A 24,523-nucleotide genomic window follows, 5' to 3' on the forward strand; every position below is an offset into this window, starting at 1 on the left:
TTTGAATATTTAGTTATTCTGAATGCGATGTGGTTTTGAATATTTAGTTATTCTGAATGCAATGTGATTTTGAATATTTAGTTATTCTGAATGCAATGTGATTTTGAATATTTAGTTATTCTGAATGCAATGTGATTTTGAATATTTAGTTATTCTGAATGCAATGTGATTTTGAATATTTAGTTATTCTGAATGCGATGTAATTTTGAATATTCAGTTATTCTGAATGCGATGTAATTTTGAATATTTAGTTATTCTGAATGCGATGTGGTTTTGAATATTTAGTTATTCTGAATGCAATGTGATTTTGAATATTTAGTTATTCTGAATGCAATGTGATTTTGAATATTTAGTTATTCTGAATGCAATGTGATTTTGAATATTTAGTTATTCTGAATGCAATGTGATTTTGAATATTTAGTTATTCTGAATGCGATGTAATTTTGAATATTCAGTTATTCTGAATGCGATGTAATTTTGAATATTTAGTTATTCTGAATGCGATGTGGTTTTGAATATTTAGTTATTCTGAATGCAATGTGATTTTGAATATTTAGTTATTCTGAATGCAATGTGATTTTGAATATTTAGTTATTCTGAATGCAATGTGATTTTGAATATTTAGTTATTCTGAATGCGATGTAATTTTGAATATTCAGTTATTCTGAATGCGATGTAATTTTGAATATTTAGTTATTCTGAATGCGATGTGGTTTTGAATATTTAGTCAGAATTTACTTATAAGGAAAAGTATCCTCATGCCAGTTTGTACAGAGAAACTTTAGACACTCGAGGGCAGTGTCTAGTAGGCATTCAAATTCATCTTGATAATGAAAATTGTGGTTTTGGAAAATCTTTATTCGTAACAGTAACAACATTTGCTCTTGATTTCATGTGTCAATGCCTTGCTTGTAAAATTCTTTACGTTTTGGTGTGAAATATGAATCTAACTCATATTCAATTTCTTCTCGTGATATTGGTGTAACACTATCTAAATAGGTTTGTAATCCTTGAAATAAGTGATAATGCGAGGGAGTTAGGTTAGGTAAATAGTCAGGATGGGGTAAGATTTCCCAACCTAGATCTTTGGTCAGTAATGCTGTGTGAGAACGAACGTTATCGTGATGGAAGATGACTCCCTTTTTGTTGAGGAAAGAAAGTCGTTTTTGAGTCAACGTGCATGAGAATATTGCAAAAAATATGAACAATGCTTTAATAATGTGAAAAAGGAAAAGTTATAAATTAATCATGATGATATGTTTATGTAATAATAATATGCATAAAATAAATTACAATGGTTTGAAATGACATTTCTAGAAACCAGCAAAAACCTTTGCACTAACCTGATATTATATAGGTATAAGAATGACATTAACTCATGAACATAGCATTATTCAATATAAATGTAGTATGAAAGGTGATAACGTATGTACAGATGCGAAATGCCTTAGCATATCATAATATACATAGACTAGATGTAATACCAGTTCACGCGTACAAGCAGTACCCCCAGCCCTATATTTTTTTTAATTCTGTCGTTCTTTTTTCAAATTTTCAGCAGATTATTATCAAAAGGACACTAATCTACCAGATTATACAAAAATATGAAAAATAAAGTCAATATTTAAATATTGATAGGGTGTGCTCAGTTTCTAATACAACATTCTAGTAAATTGATCACCCATTTTATAACCACTTGATTTTTAGGAGTATTCAGATCTGCATTCTGTATTGTTTTCACTGGTTGCCGTGCATTCAATTTTTGCACATCAAGTGGTTCCAATATGGGGGATTGATTTATTATATTAGAAACCATACACACACTTAAGTATACCAAAGAGTTTATCCATCCCTAGACATGTTTAATAGGTGAAAGAAATTCAGACCACAAAATCCTTCAAAATATATCAATATGGTGCAAACTGTGCAAAAATAAAGATTGCACAACTGAAGTTATGGGTTTCGAAAAAAAAAAAAAAAAAAATTATTTCTGCCACATGTCAGTTTTCTATGACCAGCAGTTTGGGTGTCCATAGGCTTCAGAAAAACGCACCGCCAGATAATAATTTATTAAATAGATGAAAAATACCAGAAAAGGAAAGCGGACAATGCTTTACTTACAAAGTCACATTAACAGTTAAAACTGATGGTCTTGTCTAATTTTTCACATGCATTATGGCGTTATGATTAACCTAAAAAAGAAAAAAAAAAGATACATAGAAAGGAGATTGTTCCAACAGATGACAGCTTTCTATGTCCAGCAGTTTGGGTTTTTGAAACATGCAGACAGATAAAAATCAAGTTTATCAAATAGAAAATTGGGTTATTTTAAATAAAACAATTTTTTTTTTCAACTTCTTCCTTCTGTTTAGCAGAAAGCCTTGCCAGTGTATAACAAAAGAAAAATTCCTTCTTACGTAAATTCCAGTTTAATTTTTAAACTCTGCTTGCAAAGAACTAATCTTTATTTTAAAGTAATTCCATTACCGAATGGTTTTATTTTTAATATAATACTAGCAGGCTGCCCGGCGTTGCCTAGTCATAAAATATGCTTAAATATATTTTAATTCATGCAGATTACATATTTATTATTATAGACAATTCTCTATAGATTATTATATTGAACCTAATATATAGTAGTGAGATCAAAACTAAAAATATATATATAAGTTGGGTGCCATTAACTAGAATTGAAACCAAAACATACGACTTTCTACCCTAATTCCTTAGTCTCTGAGCTACGCCCATATATATATATATATATATATATATATATATATATATATATATATATATATATATTCACCTTTCATCCCTTTTTTAAAAAATGGAATCACTGATCAAAGAAAAGATTCAAGCAAGCACGGCTGGAAGGTCCACAGAGTTTTCTAATTATATAGATGTTATAATCAAAATATATTTCTTTTAGTTTTGACATTGAAAAACTTTTCTGAGGATGGTTTTATATATAAAAAATATTTCAAAGTAAAAACTATTTTTATGTCAACTTTAAAGATATATATCTTTTATAATATAAAACCATTCTGAAAAAAAAAAAAAAATGAAAGTAAAGACTGAAAAATATATTTTGATTATAACATATTTTATTAAAAATAAAACCATTCCAAAAAAAGAATCATTTCAAAGTAAATACTATTTTTTTTTAATGTAGAGTTTTAAAATTAAACTGGAATTATGTTAAGTATTAATTTGTGAACATAGCATTATTCGATATAAATGCAGTGTGAAAGCTGGTAATGTATGTACAAACGTGAAATGCCTTAACATGTAATATCCATTCGAAATATATTTGTGTTAATCGAAAGGAATGCGTTCTCGTTATACATTGGCAAAACTTTTATTTAAAATAACTGAAAATTGTAATAAAGTGATATAGTTTGCTTAAAGCATTGCGTATATGTATACAGAGAGATCATAGATGACTATTACAACGCAAAAAGTGGAAATATGCCAAAGCTGAGATGGAGCACAAAAATGAAGTGATACTATTTTAAATTTGCAGTTAGGAGATTCGGAATTCCTATTCCATCATGGTTACTACCTGACGAAGGTCAGAAGAATAGTTAGCCAAAACGTTGTGAAACAACAACTAAGAAAGATGAGGATAATAGTCCGCAATAAATAAATTAATAAATAATACTCATCTCAATAATGAATTCTAATTAAATAATATTATTTTTTAATAAATCATATTTGATTTAACCTCATCTGTTCGATGATATTTCTAGGTAAGACCTCTTTGTCAAATAATAAGCATTGAAAATATCCTTAAAATCATGTGATCATAAGCACAGACATAGTATTTTCCTTTTACATTACAGCAACTAATAGCATAGATATCCCCTCCGCAGTAAATTAGGTCACACACACATTACATCACTGCGTAGACGTTAAGACTAAATCATATAAGATTTTTAAAAAAAAAGAAGAAAATCATACTGTTGTTGTCCTCCTTCTCAACACTGACATATTTTCACTTCTTACGTGATAGCCTTCTATGATCTCTCTCTATATATAGAAAATTATGTTTGGAATATAAAATTGTAATAAGATAATGTTGTTTGCTAGAAGCATTGAATATAATGTGTATAGAAAGAGGTCATAGAAGGCAAGAAGTAAAAATACACTGGTGTTGAGATGGAGGATAAAAATTAAATGATATTTTTTTAAATAGAAAATCTTATTTGATATAGGATTAACTGCTCAATGATATTTCTAGGTAAAAACTCTTCATCAAATCTCTTTAAATCCATGTGATCATAAGCACTAGATATATTGTTTTCCATTACCACATTCAATGACACAGATATCTCCTCTCCTCCCCCACAGTAAATTATGTTACATAAATCACTGTATAGAAATTAATACTAAACCATATAAGATTTACTAAAAAAGAAAATCACATTGTTGTTGTCCTCCTTCTAAACTCCGATATATTTCAACTTCTTGCATTATAATAACCTGTATATAAAAAAAAATGTGTTTTGAATTTCTCAAAACTTTTTTTTTTTTTTGAACTAGTATAATAATTTTTAGTTTTTATCATTTGAATTATTGTTTCATTATCAATTGATGAATTGCTCAGTAATAAAAAACAGAAAAGACTTTTGTAGTCTGTAATGAAAAAAAAAAATAGATTGGGTTTTTAATTTTTGTTTGCTAAGAGCATTAATAATTTATGCAAATCAAGAATGTAAATGACCAATGTCAAAAAAAAGTTGAAACGAATTTTCCCATCTGGGAGCCATGCCATCCCCACCATGTGCATGAATATATGTAATGAAAGATGGGCAGTGGAAAAATCAAATTTCGTTTTCCTAAGCAACTCCAATCAGTTTCAACTAAGAGTCATTGAATGTGCATGTGGGAGGAAGGGAAGGAGACAGGAAGTCATTCTTCGACGATGCAAAAGTCACCTCTTATCTCATCATCTTTCGAAGCCTTAGCCTACATGGTAAAATTAACATTTTCAGTTTTCACCGAGAACTATCATGAGAGAGGAAAGAAGGGGGGAAAGATGAAAAGAAGAAGAGAAAAGAAATAGGACAAGAGAATGAAAGATAAAGCGAGATAGAGAGAAAGAAAGAGGAATAAAATCCAGCCAAATAGCAACAAAAAATAAGCATGTAAGACTCTAGTGATTTGGCAGAAATCACAGTTTTCCTTACTAACCTGACAAAATGAAAAGGAGAAGAGGAAGAGAAAAAAGCTAGAGAAAGAGAGATAAAGCAAAATAGAGAAAGACAAAAAAATAAGCAGTTAAGGCTAAGCAATCTGTCAGAAATCACTTTTCCTACTTAAAAAAAATTGGATTTCAACGAAAAAATAGAGAACTCGCATTCACAAGAAGTAGGGATTCAAGTGGACTTAAAAAAAGGTGGGATACAGTAAAAAAAAAAACAAAAAAAAAAACAAAAAAAAAAACAGGATGATCCAAAATGATTTCTCCAATTTATTATCACAATCATGAAAATTAAACCAACTTTTTATTTTCCGGGTGAAACTGAACAAGCAGCAAGATATTCCGTCCAGGAGAAGATCAAAGTAAACTTTGCGACAAAAGCATCTCTCCAAACTTGACAATTCTGGAGGAACTTTCTGGAAAAAAAAACCCCACTCCAACCAGACTCATAATAAATGACTTCCCAATTTATTCAGGTAGATGGGAAGTATGCAGGATAACATTGAAGATTGCAGTGATCCGCCACGATCAGTCTGGACACAAAATAACATTGTGACTGAGACAACTTTTGGAGGGTCATTACAAACTTCAATGTGTGAGTAACCATAGTGATTCAGCACCAAGGAGTTTGAATCGAGCACATTAGAAACTAGTGAGTTGTAATGCACAAAATGATGGTACATGATGGAGAACTTATGCGACACAAAATTTACTTATCCATAAGAAAAGTCTATGGAACCGAAATTCCAAGTTTTTTTTTTGTTTTTTTTAAAGAATAAACAATAAATGCTATCAGAAATTGTTACATCATTTTGGACCACACTGTAATTTAAACTCAATTGTGACGAACCAACTAAAAAATAAAGATAGAGTAAGAGAGAGAGTGGGGGGGGGGTTAAGAGTAAGAGAGAAAGGAGAAGAAGAGATAGAGATAGGAAGAAAGAGGAGGGAGAGGGAAAGAGAAAGATATGTTATAATATATATATAACAAATACTGACCTAACTAGTATGGTGATAAAATTTAAGGAGGTGGCTACCATCTCAGGCATGGCACACAAGACAAGTGCACATGAAAAAAATATTATCCTGTATAAGCTACTCTTTCGTTCTCCGTTCAGTTTCTTTTCATCTTAATCTTAACCACAACCCTAACCCAAAAATTATATAATAATATATTTCTTTTTGTCTGTTTTTCTGTCCATTTCACTTTTTCTCAGAAACTACTAGGCCAATCTGCTGAAATTTTGTATGGACCTTTGCTATGATAAAGTGCAGCAGACTAAGTATTATAGTATCCATTCGACGCAGAGATCAATACATTTAATCTTGAGGTTTTCTCATAAACTACTGTATCGATCTGCCTAAAATTATGTATGAATCTTTAATATAATAAGGTGCCCCAAACTAAGTATTATGGTATCCATCTGATGTACAGTTAGGAATTAATAGGGATTAGTATTTAATGCAAAAATGAATATAAATTTAATCATATACAACCATTAATTTGGCATAAAATGTTTATTATTAGTCAATGGGTTATTACTTTTGCCCGTTTTCATGGTCAAAAAGTCTAGGTTTATTTATATTGTTTGAAAACTTGCTGAAGAAGTAGTGGAAAGGAAAGAGAATGACTTATGCAAGCTCATATCTTTTTTCTATATTCACCTGTCTTACATGTCATGCTTATGGTGACAACATAAGTCTCAAAACAGGTTTGTTTGGTTAACTGTATACGTCAATGTAGTAACTTTGCAAATTTAGCATAAATTAAAACAATAAAATTATTAAATAAACCTGTAATAATCTTATATCAAACTAATATTTTTAGTAAAGAATGATCCATTCGCAGTGCAATGTTATGTAACAATTATGTGATATAAATTGAGAAAACGATTTGGTTAAGCCATTAAAAAACGATTTGCTTAAGCCATTAAAAAATATTTAAAAGTATTAAAAAACATTTTTTTTAAATATTAAAAAATATCAAAATCATTTCAAAGCCCCCTTCACCCCAAATTTTAAATTTGAGATTTAAGTGAAAAAACAAAAAAACAAGCAGATCATGTTTCAACTGAAAAACAACAAAAACAACAAGAACAAACAAAAAAAAAAAAAAGATATCTGTCATATCTCGCCCGGATGTCTGACTCCGATCCCAATGCTGCGTTGGAGGAACCGATAGATTTCCCAAAAATGTTTCCGCTTGTAATGTTTCACGAGCGAGTTGTTGTTGTAAGTGACGGGAAAGGCACACTGCTGTAGTAACATCCATAACTGTTCACGCAGCTTCAGAGGAGCCTTCTTCAGGAGACCCACAAAGAAATGCTTCCCGAGAAGGATGTGTTCACATATAACCTGAAATATGCAAATGGTAAAGATACATTTTCATTTTTTGTTTATGACGGGTGGGGATAGACATTTTCTTTTTCATAACGATTTTATTATTTTAATTATTCAGATTACCCTTCTCATCTGGGGTGTTATTCTTACACTTTCAGCTGATGTAACCTTATTCAGGAGCATCTTTCTGTCGAACTAAAAAATCTGCATGGCATTTTGTGTAACAATGTCCGAGGATCAACACACATTGTGTGCAGTTTCAGTCACAAAAGAGACCAAGACAAAGAATAGGAAATAACTCCAACTCGCTTGTTCCTTTTAACAACAACATTTATTTCCTTGTTATTACAGTCGTGATGTCACCTACGTGATTTCCTTCTCGAGCATCTTTCACGCCTCGCACATGAATGCGAACATTATCTACGTCTCTCATAAGATCTTAATTGTTATCTCAGCTCTCATAAGAGCTTTGTTTTTCTCTTTTTATTATAGTTCTCTCCCCAACCCCCACCGGTGATGCCACTTTTCATACATTTGTATACACGCATCCATTCCATGGTTCATTTGAACAGAACCCTTTGTTTAATCCACGGAGATAGCTTGCTCTCATTCCATCAAACATGACTACGTAGAAGTTACTTAAGTACTTCAAGTATTCATACTATCGCCTGCACTGAGGATTAAACCATTAACCTTCAGAATGTATTATTATTTAGCATTTATATCCATTATGCCACAGGTTCTGGCAGACAATTCTAGTATGAATTGTTGGAGCCTTAAACAACCTATATTTATTGGAAATGTTTAGTTTTACTACTTATTTTGTGTGTGTGTGTATATATATATATATATATATATATATATATCCTATCAATTTACTATCATATAAAAGAAACTTTGTGTGTGTGTGTGTGTGTGTGTGTGTGTTCATTCCATGAACTTGAAAATGGTTGGACAGATTTTTATGAAATTACACAGGAAGGTACTTTACGTGCCTGGCTGTGTTCTTAGATGGGTTTTGCATGGGAATGTCTTCGATACGTATCAATAATCGATAATTGAAAAAATCTGATGAAAGAAGGAACAGGCGATTTTGACCAAAGTTAACACCTTACACAGCCTAACATCACAAATGCATCCCCCTCATCCTCCAACATAGATCCCTACTACCATGTCTCCTTCTCCAACTTCAGGGGTCTACGTTCCAACCTTCCAGAGTTTGAAACCCAATTACAGGAGATGAAACCGGACATATTCTTCCTAAGCGAAACTGGCATAGGGCCGACCACTTTCCTAGACGAGTTCATAACTAAACTAAAGGATACTCTAAAATAACATCTAAATCTGACCACAAGATCGCCATGGGCATGGAATATGTGCCTACATTAAAGATGGCTTTCCGTGTGATAGGGATATCTCCAGAAAAGACCCTAAATTACCTTATATGTGCTTCCGGGTTGCACTTGCTTACACCACCGTAATTATATTTGCCCTCTATCGCCCCCACAACAGCGAAGTTACTATCTTTAAAAGTATATCTGAGAAAATTGACCACATCCTGTCTGCTCATCCTTCGACTAACATCCACATTTGCGGTGACTTCAATGTCCACAATGTAGAATGGCTGACTCACTCGAACAAGACAGAGGTTCTGTCATGATTTCACCATTACCTATGACCTCACCTAGATTGTTCACAAACCCACCCGTGTGCCCGATACTTCCGGTCAGTACGCAAGCCTTCTAGACCTTTTTCTCACAACTTCCCCTGAACTATGTTCATGTTCCGTTCTATCTCCTCTGGGATCTTCCGACCACTCAGTTGTATCACTTAAGATAAAAATGAAAAGTAATAAGTCTTTAGACGTACCTCTCCACCATACAGTATATCGATACTCTACGGCTGACTGGGATAGCTTCTGTACATTTATATCTGATCTACCCCTGCATTCTATGTTTAAAAAGGATGTGTCCTCTATAGTATCAGACTTGACCGAATGGTTAATTGTAGGCATAGACCGTTTCATACCATCCAAAAAATTCCAGCAAAAACCTAACAGCCAGCTATGATTTTCCCCAGCTGCCATCGCGCACAGAAATCACTTTTTCCATAGCTACCAACGTAACAGATGCACTGAGACTAAAGCTGCTTTCAGGACTGCCAGCAACTACTGTAAAAGAGTAATAAAAAATGCAAGGGAGCTATATGCGCAGTCTGTTAAATCCAAAGTAGCTGAGCAGCGGCTTGGTTCCCACCAGTTTTGGCAAATAGCAAACAGAATCCTGACCAGAAGCATATGTTCTATCCCAACCATTATCAATGAACTAGAGGTCATCTCGTCAGCATCCGACAAGGCCAAACTATTTGCCAAGAACTTTGCAGCTAATTCTACCCTATGCGACCAAGGCCATCAACTCCTGGTATTTCCTCTTATAACAGACAAGACGCTATACAATATACAAATATCTGTGCGTGAGGTTGCCAAGCTAATCAAGAACCTTGATTCCAGTAAAGCAACTGGCCCTGACGGCATTCCAATTATAGTGTTGAAAAAGCTTCAACCAGAACTTGCTCTCATACTTACAAAACTGTTTAAGCTTTGCCTTAAGAAGTGCTTCCCAACACCCTATAAAACCTCATCAGTTTGCCCTGTATTTAAGAATTCAGGTGATAAGTCATCTCCCTCTCAGTACAGACCAATAAGTCTTCTGTGTGTCATGAGTAAGTTGCTGGAATTCATATTAAATAGAGAAGTAGTCAACCACCTCAGCAGAAACAAGCTTCTTAGTGACATGCAATATGGTTTCAATTCTTCCAGATCTACAGCAGATGTGCTAACAGTTATATCTTATAGGATTAGTGAATCTCTTAACAAAGGCTTCCTTTCTAGGGCAATTGTTCTTGACATATCAAAGGTCTTCGATAAGGTATAGCATAAGGGACTACTTCATAAGATTTTCAGCTACGGTATAACTGGAAATATTTTCTCAATCATTAAATCATTTCTCTCTGATAGGCTCATAAGAGTAGTGGTTGATGGGCAAAAATCAGAGGCCCACAGTATTAATGCTGGAATCCCTCAGGGGTCCATCCTGGGCCCAACTCTCTTCCTGATCTGCATTAATGATCTCCCAAAACACATACTTAAATCATTCGTTGACATCTATGCTGATGACATGACCATCTATGGTAGCACATCTAAGGCTGTAAATGACAAAGTTCTCTCTGATTCTCTCTCCTCTTGAGCGCATGGTACAGTGGGGGAAGAGGTGGCTGGTTACTTTTAATGCATCTAAAACCAAGCTCCTATCTTTACATCATCAATGCTCTGATCCCCTTCTGGCATCAATTGAAATAGATGGCTCTTGTCTAGGGGAAGCTCCATGTTTTGATAAGCTTCTGCTTTACTGCTGATCTGAAATGGAACACATACATCAAGTCTGTTGCCAAGGTTGCTGGAAAAACGGTAGGATCCTTCTTCCGCTCCAGAAGATATCTCACTGCTGATGCAATTCTCTATCTATATAAAAGCCAAGTACATCCAAGGATGGAATACTGCTGCCACATCTGGTCAGGAGTTGCTAAAAACAGCCTATCCTGCCTTGACAGAGTACAAAATAGACTTTGTGGTTTAGTAGGGGATGCCCTTTTCTCTTCCCTGCAACCTCTCTCCCACAGAAGAAATGTTGCGAGCCTGTCTTTGTTTTATCGTTACTTCCATGGCAGGGCTCGTCTGAGCTCCAATCTCTGGTCCTCCCTTGCCAATCTTTCACGATAAACACCCGTCTAGCTGAAACCACTGTCAAAAATTTTCCCCACTCTTTATCTATGCCAAAACCAAAACATAGATTCCATGAACAAAGCTTCTTTCTTAGAAGTGCACGCCAGTGAAACTCTCTTCCGTCTGCCTGTTTCCCACCTGAGTACAACTTGGATGTCTTCAAGTCCAACATAAACAAATTCCTGATGAACCACGCCCTTAAGCAAGACACTTTATAAAATCTCCAATACTAACGATTACTACGATACTATCCCATTGATTACTGTACATGCAATAACCCTCATCCCCGAGTGGCTTCCAGGCCTTTATAAGTGGTTACTACCATGTAAAAAAAAAAATAAAATAAATGGAAGTATATAACAATTAAACGACCCGGATGTAAGCATGACACAGAAAATAACACACACACACACTCTCATATTAATATATAGATTTGCTGTTATCTTGTTGCTGTTTAGGGATATTTTTTACATTTTTTTTAAACTCTACATTATAAAATTATTTTTTTTAAAAGTGTTCACACACATTATGTTCATAAATTTTTGAGATGAGAATTGATAAGTTGCATTATTTGAATTATTTAGTTCTTATCTTAATGTTTTGGTCGCTATAACCTCCAACCCTCTTAAGATATATCTTGTTAAACTTAGAAATCTTTTGTGTTAAACTTGGGAATCGTCACAGACTTTCGAATGGAATCCCTTATTTAATACGGTCCTGGATATGACCTAAAACTATATCTGATGGTGAGGCCTTAGGGAGTGTGGAGCCACCCTTTAATTGCCATTGCTCCCAGGTCCACTCTGACCCGGAGTGGTAGTACCTGTTAGGGTCCCAACTATGGGTTAAATAGAATCTGACTTAAAAAAAAAATATACTCCATTAAAAATCGTTCCTCAAAATAACTAGATTCGGCATTAAATAACCTGAAAAAGGTTGATATGCCGTAAAACAAAAACAACCAACCAACCTTATTTAATGCTCTTGCTCCATTAGTCAATTGTATTCTTAGTATTGCCCACACTGAGGATTGAACCTTCAACCTCCAGAAGCGTGTCACTTACATCTAGCAATTGTGTTCTATAATTGATATTGATCAGTTAATTAGTTTTGGAGTGAATCTTATGCAAATACATATAACTTTATCTATATAATATAAAAGGCAAATGCAACACACACGTTTTTGTATGTCCAAGAAAAGCTTTTTTTCACCCGGTTTCGGGGGGGGGGGGGGACTATGTCTTAGAACTTTTTACATACCCCCTAGATTATGATATCTACAATTTGCAAACGTGCGTTGCGTCTAGATTTATTTACGTCGACTTTTATAAAATTCTTGCTATTTCGGCTTCGTTCGTTCAGCCTTTTCATATAAAAGCAAAACTGATCTGAAGCAAAGGTGCAGTCCCCGGCAATCGCGCTGGAACATCCAGAAAGCAATCAGCTTTTGATCACTGCAGGGGAAACCCCTTATATCAGACAATTGCTATTCAATTTGGACAATCCCCTTTTTATGGGGAGCTGCCCCCCCACACCCAACATCTTGGGAAACAAAATCAGCCAAAGTTGGGTAAACAAACCCAAAAAACTGCCTCGCGGTAAAAATTAACTGCGGTATTTTTATTTGACCTCATTAAAATTTTGCACCTGTCAATTCAATTCCGTTTTTAATACTTAAATGTTTCAGTTACTCTTCTTTGCTGGCCGAGCGGGTAACGTGCCAGGTTTTTTTCACACTTTATTTTTCACCTTCGCCTCAAGGCTTCGGGTTCGATCCTACCTACCTACCAAAACTTTTTTTACCCCCCCCCTCCAACACACACACCTACAAACACCCAGGCAATGATTTTTTAAGAAGTTTTAATGTTTTTTTTATATAATATTTAAGCAGGATTATTACTTCGCTTATTCTTTTGTTTTGATTTACCTTCCCCCCAACACACACCTCTACACCCAGGCAACGCCGGGTACCCCCGATAGTAAAGTGAAATTGTGTGTGTGTGTGTGTGTGTGTGTGTGTATCTTTCTCTCTCTCTCTGTACATTTCCCTACCAAACTATTATGACAAATTTTTAGTCTACAGACTCAAGATTTGACATAAGGGATATTGAGATTTGGGAAAATCTTTTTAATCGGTTTTCGGCCATTTTAGATGTAGATTACCTGGACACGAGTCAAACTTTTTATATATATATATATATATATATATATATATTACATATGCACATAAAGTTATGAACAGTACATAGGGTCCGAGCAAAGCCGGGCTGAACTGCTAGTATATAATAAAGATAGATGAAAGAATTTTAAAGAAACGTACCTGTAAGTTTGTGTTGATCCGTTCATTAGCACATTTTTTATTCTGCGTTCGACACCATCCTTTGCAATCAAAAAAAGTGCAGTCTCGATCCGTGCGACACGTTTTGTTGCGCAATTCCATTCTTATTGTACTATCCCGTAGCAAGCAGTCTGTATCAATCAGTTTTACGTGTTTATTGGTTGAACTCACTCCAAAATTCTCCGGCTTTACATCGCAAATATGTAATGGTTCGTGAAAATCAGAGTCAAGCGCTCGTACCACGTCCAGAATTCCAAGGGCTAATTTGGCCCTAGCACTCCACCCCCCTTCGATAACAGAGGAATAAAACAGCTTGGAAGGGGGTGCATACTCAACAGCATAAACATATCCACATGTTCCGTATAGTTTCGGCATGTACGGCAGGTGCTGGCTCAACCTTAAAAGAAGATATTCATCCTGCTGAATGAGAGGCCAGACGCTATCCATGAGGGTGACATATGCCCGCCTGGACCATTTTGTACTCTCGAGGAACGTCTGTGTGTCCATCGACCACACCTGTCCAATTTCATCCAACTCAGAAGTCAAATTAAAGCCAAGATTCAACAAAACAGAATCCCGGATTATTTGGCAGAAGGTGTCAAAATATGGATACCTTCGCTGGTTGCCAACTTTAAAGGAAATGCTGTCAAAATCTTTGAAAGTGTGTTTTGCTGATTTGAGAATCATCGGAAATGGTTTGTTGTCTGCATCGGCTATCATGACAACTTTGCCGTCTCGGTAGTTGGTGCATTTTCGGTAACGGATGGTATGGTTAACGCAAATGGAATGGCATAGATTGCCAGCCACCACTTCTTTCTTGTACAAAGAGCACTGGAAAATTAATAGGAAAAATAACCAATATTAAATTTTAAAACTTGTTTTTTTTATAAATCAATTAATGAGATGCCTATAAAAGGCCTGGCAATGGCTCATTACTAAGATCTACAATGGAAGGTAGGCACGTAACAATCTAAATTGCTATGAAATAAATACCAAGATCATCATTGTTAGTATGAGACTTGTCAGTAACTAGCAGGACTACCCGGTGTTGCCCGAATGCATGAAGAACAAAATAAAAAAATTAAAAAGTTTGGCTTACTTGGATTATTTCAAGGGTGTAGCCAGCCGTGGTTTTTTGAACCCCTTCTTAAAGAAGTCAACCAAAATTTTTTCTCTAATTTAAAGCACCAGTAGAGCAGTCAGAGATAGTTGTAAATAATTTGTTTGCTAATGGGGTAATTATTTATTGCTTATGAATTGATTTTGCCTGCCATTTCACAATAACTACTCACAGTTTATCTATCTATAGGAGAATTTCGCAGAGTTGGATTTGCTTCATTTTGTTCTGTTTTGTTAAAAATTTTTACTAATCTATTTTCATTTTTTTTGTATGCAATCGAAATGAAACTTTGTATCGTTTTATTTGTTTTTTGTTTTCCTTCATATATCTATAAGTAGCAATACACATGGCCGTTAAAACGCTTTGGATAATCACAGATTTCAAGGGGTTTCTGCTAAAATAGTCATATTTTAAAAACCAAAGCACTTTAAGTCTTTAAAATACCACTATTTTGTTCAGAAATGAATATACTTTCAAATGAATTAGTAAATAATAACATACATTATATATTTTTAGAGTTTTAAGCAAATAAAGTGATAAAAATGTGAACATCATAAAACGTCATTTTTGGTAAGATTTTGTAACGACCCTCCCGATTTCTAAACATTCGTACCATGTTTCTGTTAAGAATTTTTTAATGAAATTTGGAAATTAGCCAAAAGAGATGTCATTTTTAATAATTTCGAGTGTCCGAAATTCATTTGAACACTTGTTTTTTGTTGTGTTAAAGAAAAGATTTCAAAATGATGAGTATTGAAAGTTCTGAAAAAAATTTTCTTCGGACACTCACTAATAAATAAAACAATCTTTTTACTATGTTTATTCGCTAAAAAGATGATTGGACAGGGGTTTCTCTAGTGGTACGTAGCAATTTAAAAACATAATATCCGAAAAAATTGTTATGAATTTGAATCAAGACTTCTCTAGTAGTAGTGATAGTAGCAGCAGCAGCGATAACATGGCGTAAACAAACGTTTTGTTTTTGTTGTTTATTTTTTATTCCAAATCGATTTTTTTTTTAATTGAAAATCTGGTTATAAAAAAAATTCTTGCATGTTTAGTTAGAGCTATTTTGTTATCAACCATACAAATATTTTTAAAAATTGGGTAGTAGTAAATTTTAAAATATTTTAACAAGCGAAAATGTGAAATATGATGTTTTGGTTCACGTGTATGAACGGTACACACACTTCTAATTCTCGTTCCTTAAAAAATGTTTTCAGTGAATTATTATCGAATGGAAAGTAATCTATCCGATTATTTAAAAAAAAAAAATAAAATAAAAAAAAAAAATCAATATTTAAATATTTGTAGGAGGTGCTCAGTTAAAAAATAACAACGGTAGGAAAAGACATGAAATGTAATTAAAAATCAAAATAACATTAATTCAAATTTTTTAACAATTTGCCAGCTTTAGCAAAAACTTGTTTCTTTTTTTATATTTAAATAGAATTTAAATACTTGATGTTTTTCCAAGCATCATGTTTTCTGTTAGAGGGACGTCACTTTTTTAAATAACATTTATTTTTGTCTGTTTGTCATAATTCTTGTAAAGTTTCACAATGCGTATCAAACACCCTCTTAAAAAAAATCACTTATTTCTATGTCTAATCCTAGGTACGAGTGGCAAGCCTCCGCCTAAAACCTTTAACCTTAACAATAACGCTAAGTACAAGTGGCAGAGCTCCCCACTAAACAAACTTCCTCTGTGAGCTCATATAAACATAAAAAAAAGAAAAGCATTTAAAACGTTTAAAGAAAAGTGCACATGATTAACCCCCCCCCCCAAAAAAAAAAAAAAAATTGGTCAACTGTCCTAAAATGCTAGGATTGTCTTGAAATGGTGAATTATTTTACATTTCTGTGAAACCAACCCCCACTCTAATTTCTAAAATTGTTTTTGTTCTATTTCTATCAAGTCTTCAGGATGTTCACACATAATTTTCCTTAGCCCTATCATTAACCCAAAGTCAGAGTGGCAAGCTCCCTACCTTCTCATAATTGCACAAAGACCCTCTTAAAACCATGCATAATCGCGTTTTAGAAAACAAACAAGCAAAAAAACACCCAGGATTTATCTATCATAGGAAAAGGTGGGAGGGTAACTGCCCTAAAACGCTGGAATGATTCAAAATGAGAAATCATTTTACATTAAATTCTAAAATAATTTTTGTTTCTTTTATTAAAGTTTTTCAAGTTGTTCACATGCAATTGTCTATAAAGGTAGAATCACATATTTTGGAGAGGTGGTCAATGGGGAGGGGTAACAGAAGGTATTAATCTATAATAATACCAAAGAAATATTGCAATATATTCATTTTTAACCAATCCTGGATTTTGATTTCAGTTTTTGGCACATAAAATGCATTACAACTAAACTTTGAGTTCTCTAACTCCTTTTCTTTTAATGAATACATGGTATTTTTAAGCAATCGCAGCATATTTATGTGTATTTACTGCAGATTATTCGGAAACCATTCATTTCTGGAGATTTTCAATAGCATATTCAGATTCCTTGCATAAAAATACACTTATATGGCAAATTTCATTGCTTAGTCTTGTGTTAAAACAAAGACACAGCATAACAAAGATATAACATTTTTACTGAAAAAGTAATGCAAAAAATGTGACAAAATGCATATGGTCTTAAAAAGGGGAAAACATCTAAACACGCAGGGCATAAAAATAGTCATAACTTCCTTGATTTTAATTGGATTTTAAAAATTTAAAAAAATTCTTTCTTAGCTTATCAGGCTCTTTCTATATATACCAATATTGAAATATTTTAAGCCATTTAAATTTTTTCATGTGGTATTGCTACTATAAGTATTCAATTACAACCAGAATGTGGCAAAAGGTATCAAGGTTTAACTATGAAACATGAAAAGTTATAATCAGGGTAAACCAAAAATTGCATTTATTAATAAAGTTGAGTAATTTGACAAGAGTAATTATTTAAAAAAAAATAATAATAAGTTAATCAAAATATTTAAATTTCACATTATAAGAACATTCAATGAGCATTATTGCAATTGTAAGGTTGTCTTAATCATAAAAAATGAATGAAACGAAACAAAACTTTACTGAAACGAACACAACATTTTGTAAAACTTTTGCTACAAAAGTTTGGGTTCCTCCCCCTTGGTCCTTTCTGGTTATGCCCTTGGATTATTTAGACTACTATTCTCATCTCAGAGTTTAAGGTAAAACGCTCTTTATCCTTGGTAGGCAATCGTGTCTCAATAAAACCTCTGGTCCTCATCATCTCACTGGGTTTGACATCAAAACGTGCATTTAACCTATAAAAACCTTGCCCCAACTAAAAAAATGACTTCCAAAGCAAATCTGTTGTATTTCCGGTTATGTAGTTTAAATAACCTGGCAAGAGATAGGTTAGTTCAGAAGTCGGATTTCTAAGACTCGTTCAACACATGTTAGCATGTAAAATGAACATTAACTACAAGAAGATGAAGAAGAAGATAATGATGGAGATAAAGATGAATATTATTACTGTTGTTACTTTCATAGCATTTTGGCTGATGTAACTTCTGACCTTCTTCATGTGCATCTTATTAAACTCGGGAATCTTCATATCGAATGAATTATCTATATGGAATTTCAAACTGAACCCTTTATTTAATCTACAGGGATAGATTATTCTTATTCATTCAGTCATGATCAGGTAAAATTAGTAATTATTTTTTGTTATTCTTAATTATTATCATCTAACATTTGCAACCCCCACTTCAACTTTTTTGCAGAGTGCAGAGAAATGAGACACCAAATCAGTTTGATGGTAGGAAATTGTATCTGTGATATGATGAAAGAACATATGCTTGCTCATCAGATAAATAATAACTTAAAAAAAAAAAAAAAAATATTGAGCGATTGGATTTGAAATGGACTAAGAAAAGAAAAACAAAGAATACTGCCAGATTTATAAAGGAGAGAGACCAGGAAAGTAAGGCAAACGAACTATTATCCTCATCTTTTAGTTGTTATTTCACAATGTTTCGGCCAACTATTCCTCTGGCCTTCGTCAGGTGACGGAATAGGAATACTGAATCTCCTGACTGCATCTTCAGTAATTACTGCCTTCCATAGTTGTTGTCTCACCACGTTTTTGGCCAACTAAGCCTCTGGCCTGCTTTGAGTAGGATTGTAACTGCAATCTTCAGACAATATTCACCTGGAACATAGAGATTCAATGTCTCTATTCACTGTGCCACAGGCCCCGAAGTGGATAAATAATACAAATTTACTCACCTCAAAAAGAATTCCAATTAATTGAATAATAGAGTATGATGCTGTCTGATTTTTTCTCTCTGTCTTTCTAAATATCACTGGGCAGTCAATAGATGGAGGAGGTCGCAAGGCTTTGTTTACTGTGGTTGATTGCTTGGTTATTTAGTTTAATTTTTTTCATTTCTATTTGCCAGGGCTTGGCTTGACTTAACAAAATGGTAATAGGAAAAGGAGAAGGCAAGAGAGTGGTGGTAAGAGGAGGGAAGAGAAAAGGAAACATTTGAAAGCAATAGACATTTGGTTTTACATGCAATATTTTGGAGAGTTGGAGATTTTAGCATGATTGAAATGCTGTAGAAAAGAGATTGGAGAAAAATATGATATATAATTTAACAACAAACTTTAAAAAAAAAAAGAAAAGGATTTTGTGGACTATGATACCGTGATAAAAAAAAAAGATATGATCGAGTAAAAAATATATGGTGGCTTGTCGGTTGAAAAGATATATAAACTGATAAGTGAACTTTGAACTGTTGACAAATGTAAATATGTTTTAAATGTATCTCAGTACAAAACTGAATTTTACTTAATATTTTATCCGTTACACCATGGGTTTCGAAGTAATACTCTTCTAGACATTGAAGGTTAAATCTTCAGTGTGGCTGATACTAAGAATACAATTGTGAAATACTTAAAACATTTACTCATGGCTGACAGAACAAGAGCATGCTACTCCCATGAATTAAATGAAAAATTCAAAATTCTGTGCAGATTCAAGAGTTCAGGACTCACATATGCAAATGCATATGTCACCGGTAAAGAAAAAAAAGAGGACGATCACATTAGACATGTGAATAAGGTTTGAGATTACATTAGAGATGTGAAGAACGTTTGAGATCATGTGAAATGTGTGGATCACATTCAAGATGTGGGCGATATCACAGCCGTTACAATGAAGAAATAAATGTCATTGTTACAAAAAAAGAAAAGCGATTTGATGTCCTTTTCTATTCTTAGTCTTCTTTGCGACTGAGATTACAATTTGTTAGTTCTTGGACAATGTTACAACATCGGTCGAAATGTTGTAAGAATAATGCTCAAGATGAGAACAGTAGTCTAAATAATTCAATAGAAATTGAAAATCTTCATCTCAAAAATTTAAAATCATAAAAGAATTGTAAATTTATAAAGAGAAAATGTTTTTTGTTGCATAATAGAGGGTAGAAAAAGACGATGAAATAAACAATTGTGTATTTCTTACCAAATCTTGTAGAAACTTGCGACTGACGTCATTTGAACAGGTCGATGCTTGCCAAAGTGAGAAAATATTTAAAACAACATAAGAACAGAAGATGAAGGCACTAAACAAAGCAAGGATGTAAATCCTGTCTTTTTTCAACTTGATCGCACTCATGATTTCATCGTCGACATTGCCAGCTGTTTCCTGAAATATTGAACGAGAAGAGGAAAAATCATCATCATCATCATCATCTAATACATTTTATTAAAATTAAAAAGAAACGTAACATCACATGATGTACATCCAATGATAGACTGGATTTGATTCATACTATTGTTTTATTACTCTTTGCTCACTCCAAGCAAGATGTATTATCACTTGAAATGTAAAGATTTACTATTTTGGATCATGTCTAGAGGATATTCTGTGAAGAGATGAACACGATGTCCATATTACAGTTAAATTTCTGCATGTTAGTACAGTCAGGGAAGCAGGAAACGGAGAGTGGTAATTCCAAAGTCTAGCAGTTTGAAGGAAGAAATTATTAAAACGTTCCTGTAAAGACCTCTACAGTGAAGGGGTGGAATTTTGCTACTTGACAGTTTAGTCAAGGATATGTCACAAGGATAGGGCACAAGTGCAATGATTTCATCATAGCACATTCCATTAAAGTACTTGTAAAACAGACACAAAGAAGGAATATTGCGGCGATGCGACAGGGAAAAAATAATGCAAGTTTTCAGTTCTCTTTACTCATAACTCTACTCTCACTCAATCTAATATCATAATATTGTAATTTATATTGTTTTTACTTTATAACATTTCTTTTATAACATTATTTTTTTAATATTTAAAATTATTTTTTAATATTAACATTATTTTTTTAATATATAAAATTATTTTTTTAATATATAACATTATTTTTTTACTTTATAACATTATTTTTTTAATATTAACATTATTTTTTAATATACAGGGTGGGCCAAAATAAGGGTCCTATTTTTAAAAATTCATAACTTTTTTATTTATTGATTTTTTTTGTTGATTTTTTTCAGAATAAGTAAAGGACCCCTTCCGAAGCAAGCATGAGCTGTATTAGCCCTAAGGAACGTACCCTCATAATAGAGTGGTACTTTAAATCCAATGAGTCGATTTCGGAGACTCAACTCATCTATCGGCGTCATTACAACACCAGAAACTCTCCTTCGGCAAAAGCAATCCGAGGAATTATTGCTCGTTTTAGGGACCAACAAGGAATATCCGACATGGCGAGAAGTGGTAGGCCTCGTACTGTACGAACAGCTCAAAATTTCGAGGAACTGGAGAGAAGTTTGGAGGAGGATGCATCCACATCCACAAGGAGGAGATCAAAAGAACTTGGCATTTCTCGAACCTCACTTCGGAGAATGCTAAGAGAAAGAGGATATTTTCCATATAAAGTGCAGCTAGTTCAAGAACTTCAACCTTGAGATAATGAAAAAAGACTTGAGTACGCTATGCGACTCCAGGATTTGGCCAATGATGATCCCGATTTTCTCAAAAAACTAATAATGTCGGATGAAGCCCATTTTCATCTTGATGGGTTCATCAATAAACAAAATTGCCGAATATGGGGTACGGAGAACCCAAGGATAATTCAGCAGCACACATTACATCCACTCAAGTGCGCGGTGTGGTGTGGCGTTACTGCTGAAGAGATAATTGGCCCCTATTTCTTTGAAGACGATGCCGGAAATCAGGTAACAGTAACGGGTGACCGCTACCGAGAAATGCTGCAAAATTTCTTGCAACCATGGGTTGCCGCCAAACCTGACAGGATGTGGTTCCAACAGGATGCAGCCACAGCACACACTGCGAGAGATACCCTTACACTTTTACAGGGTATATTTGGAAATCAGATTAGCTCTCGCAGTTGCGAAATTCAATGGCCTCCACGATCATCCAACCTTACAGCTCCTGACTTCTTCTTATGGGGTTACCTCAAAGAAAAGGTTTATGCCAATAAACCAAACAATATTGAGGAACTGAAAGCAAATATTGAAGCAGAAATAAGAGCCATAAGTCCTCAGATGTTGCAAACTGTTATGGAAAATGTTTTAAAAAGAGCCGAAGAGTGTGAAGCCGCCAACGGCGCCCATTTAGAAAACATTATTTTTGCTTAAAAAACTCAAAACAGTGTAAAAAACAATACTTTAGTTTTTGTAAGTTTTAAGAAGTGTTTTTCGGCCAAAATTTGTTTTGTTTATTTCAAAAAATCTCTGAAGGGTCAGTCTACACACACATAAAGTTTAGTGAGTTTAACTTTTATATTGTGGAAGTTATTCAAATTTAAAGATAGGACCCTTATTTTGGCCCACCCTGTATCACATTATTTTTTTAATATTTAACATTATTTTTTTAATATATAACATTATTTTTTTAATATTTAACATTATTTTTTTAATATATAACATTATTTTTTTAATATTTAACATTATTTTTTTACTTTCTAAACTTCATTTTTTACTTATTGACATTCTTTTATTACTCTATACCATTATTTCTTTTTTTACTTGAAAACATTATTTATTTTTTACTTTAAAGTTTTAGCAAATAGGAAACAGGATCCTGAACAGAAGCCTACGCTCTATCCCAACTATCATCAATGGACCTGATGTCATCTCGTCAGCATTAGACAAAGCCAAACTTTTGCCAAGAACTTTGCAGCTAATTCTACCCTTTACGACCAAGGCCGCCAACCCCCAATATTTCCTCCTGTATCAGAAAACACACTATGTGATATACAAATATATGTACGTGATGTTGCCAAGCTAATCAAAAACCTTGAGCAACCTGCCCTGACGGTATTCCAATTATAGTACTCAAAAAACTTCAACCACAACTAGCACCCTTACTTACTGTTTAAACGTTGTCTTAAGGAGAACTGCTTCCCATTGCCCTGGAAAATCTCATCAGTATGCTCTGTGTGATCGCTAATCTCTCTCTCAGTACAGGCCAATAAGTCTCCTGTGCGTCATGAGTAAGTTGCTGGAATCTGTGTTAAATACAGAAGTAATCAACCATCTCAGCAAAAATAACTTTCTTAGTGACACACAATATGGCTTCCATTCTGCTAGATCTACAGCAGATGTGCTTACAGTTATATCTCATAGGATTAATGAATCTCTCAGCAAATAACCTTTCTAGGGCAATTGATCTTGACATACCAAAGGCCTTCTCCAGCTATGGTAGAGCTGGAAATATCTTCTCAATTATTAAATCATTTCTCTCTGATAGGTTCATAAGAATAGTAGTTGATGGGAAGAAATCAGAAGCTCACAGGGGTCCATCCTGGGCCCAACTCTCTTCCTGATCTACATTAATAATCTTCCAAATCACATCCTTACATCATTCATAGACATTTATGCTGATGACACTACCATCTATGGTAGCACATCTAAGACTGTAAATGACCAAGTTCTCTCCGATTCTCTCTTCTCTAATCTTGAGCATGTGGTAAAATGGGGAAAGGAGTGGCTGGTTACTTTTAATGCATCTAAAACCAAGTTTTTATCTTTACATAATCAACGCTCTGATCCCCATCTGGCATCAATTGAAATGAATGGCTCTCGTCTTGGGGAGGCCTCATGTTTTGACAAGCTTCAGGGATTGACCTTTACTCCTGATCTGAAATGGAACACGTACATCAAATCTGTTGCCAAGGCTGCTGGAAAAATGGTGGGATGCTTCTATTGATTCAGTAGATATCTCAGTGCTGATGCAATTCTCTATCTATATAAGAGCCAGGTATGTCCAAATATGGAGTACTGTTGCCACATCTGGGCAGGAGCTGCTAAAAAGGACTTGTCCTGCCTTGATATTCAAAATAGATTTCGTAGTCTAGTGGAAGATGTCCTTTTCTCTTCCCTGCTACCTCTTTCTCACAGAAAAGATGTTGCGAGTTTGTCTCTGCTTTATCATTATTTTCATGGCAAGTGCTTGACTGAGCTCTAATCTATGGTCCCCCCTCGCCAAACTTTCACAAGAAACACTCGTCTAGCTGAAAACACTATCAATAATTACCCCCACTCTTTATCTGTGCCTAAACCATGAACAAAGCTTCTTTCTTAGAAGTGCACGCCTGTGGAACTGTCTTCCATTTTCTTGCTTTCCAGCTGACTATAATCTGATTGTCTTCAAGTCCAACGTAAACAAGTTTTTGAAGAGTCGTTACATGTAAGTTAACAAATTTACCGAATTTCCATTACTAATGATTA

General features: G+C 33.9%; 1 protein-coding gene across 1 annotated transcript in view; it reads right to left on the bottom strand.

The window, feature by feature from the left end:
- Positions 1 to 2,806: 2,806 nt before the first annotated feature.
- The window catches only part of LOC145254918 (divergent protein kinase domain 1C-like), a 29,651-nt gene continuing 7,934 nt past the window's right edge, over positions 2,807 to 24,523 (bottom strand). Inside the window, exons 2-4 of the mRNA XM_080113884.1 lie at positions 20,289 to 20,471; positions 13,645 to 14,493; positions 2,807 to 7,558 (exon numbers count right to left, since the gene is read on the bottom strand). Coding sequence (XP_079970010.1) covers positions 7,328 to 7,558; positions 13,645 to 14,493; positions 20,289 to 20,441 — 1,233 coding nt within the window. The 5' untranslated portion in view covers positions 20,442 to 20,471 and the 3' untranslated portion in view covers positions 2,807 to 7,327. The remainder of the gene's footprint in view (positions 7,559 to 13,644; positions 14,494 to 20,288; positions 20,472 to 24,523) is intronic.

Source organism: Euprymna scolopes, chromosome 30 (assembly GCF_053919585.1).
Source record: "Euprymna scolopes isolate OS-2025 chromosome 30, ASM5391958v1, whole genome shotgun sequence".
Classification (NCBI taxonomy): Eukaryota; Metazoa; Mollusca; class Cephalopoda; order Sepiida; family Sepiolidae; genus Euprymna; species Euprymna scolopes.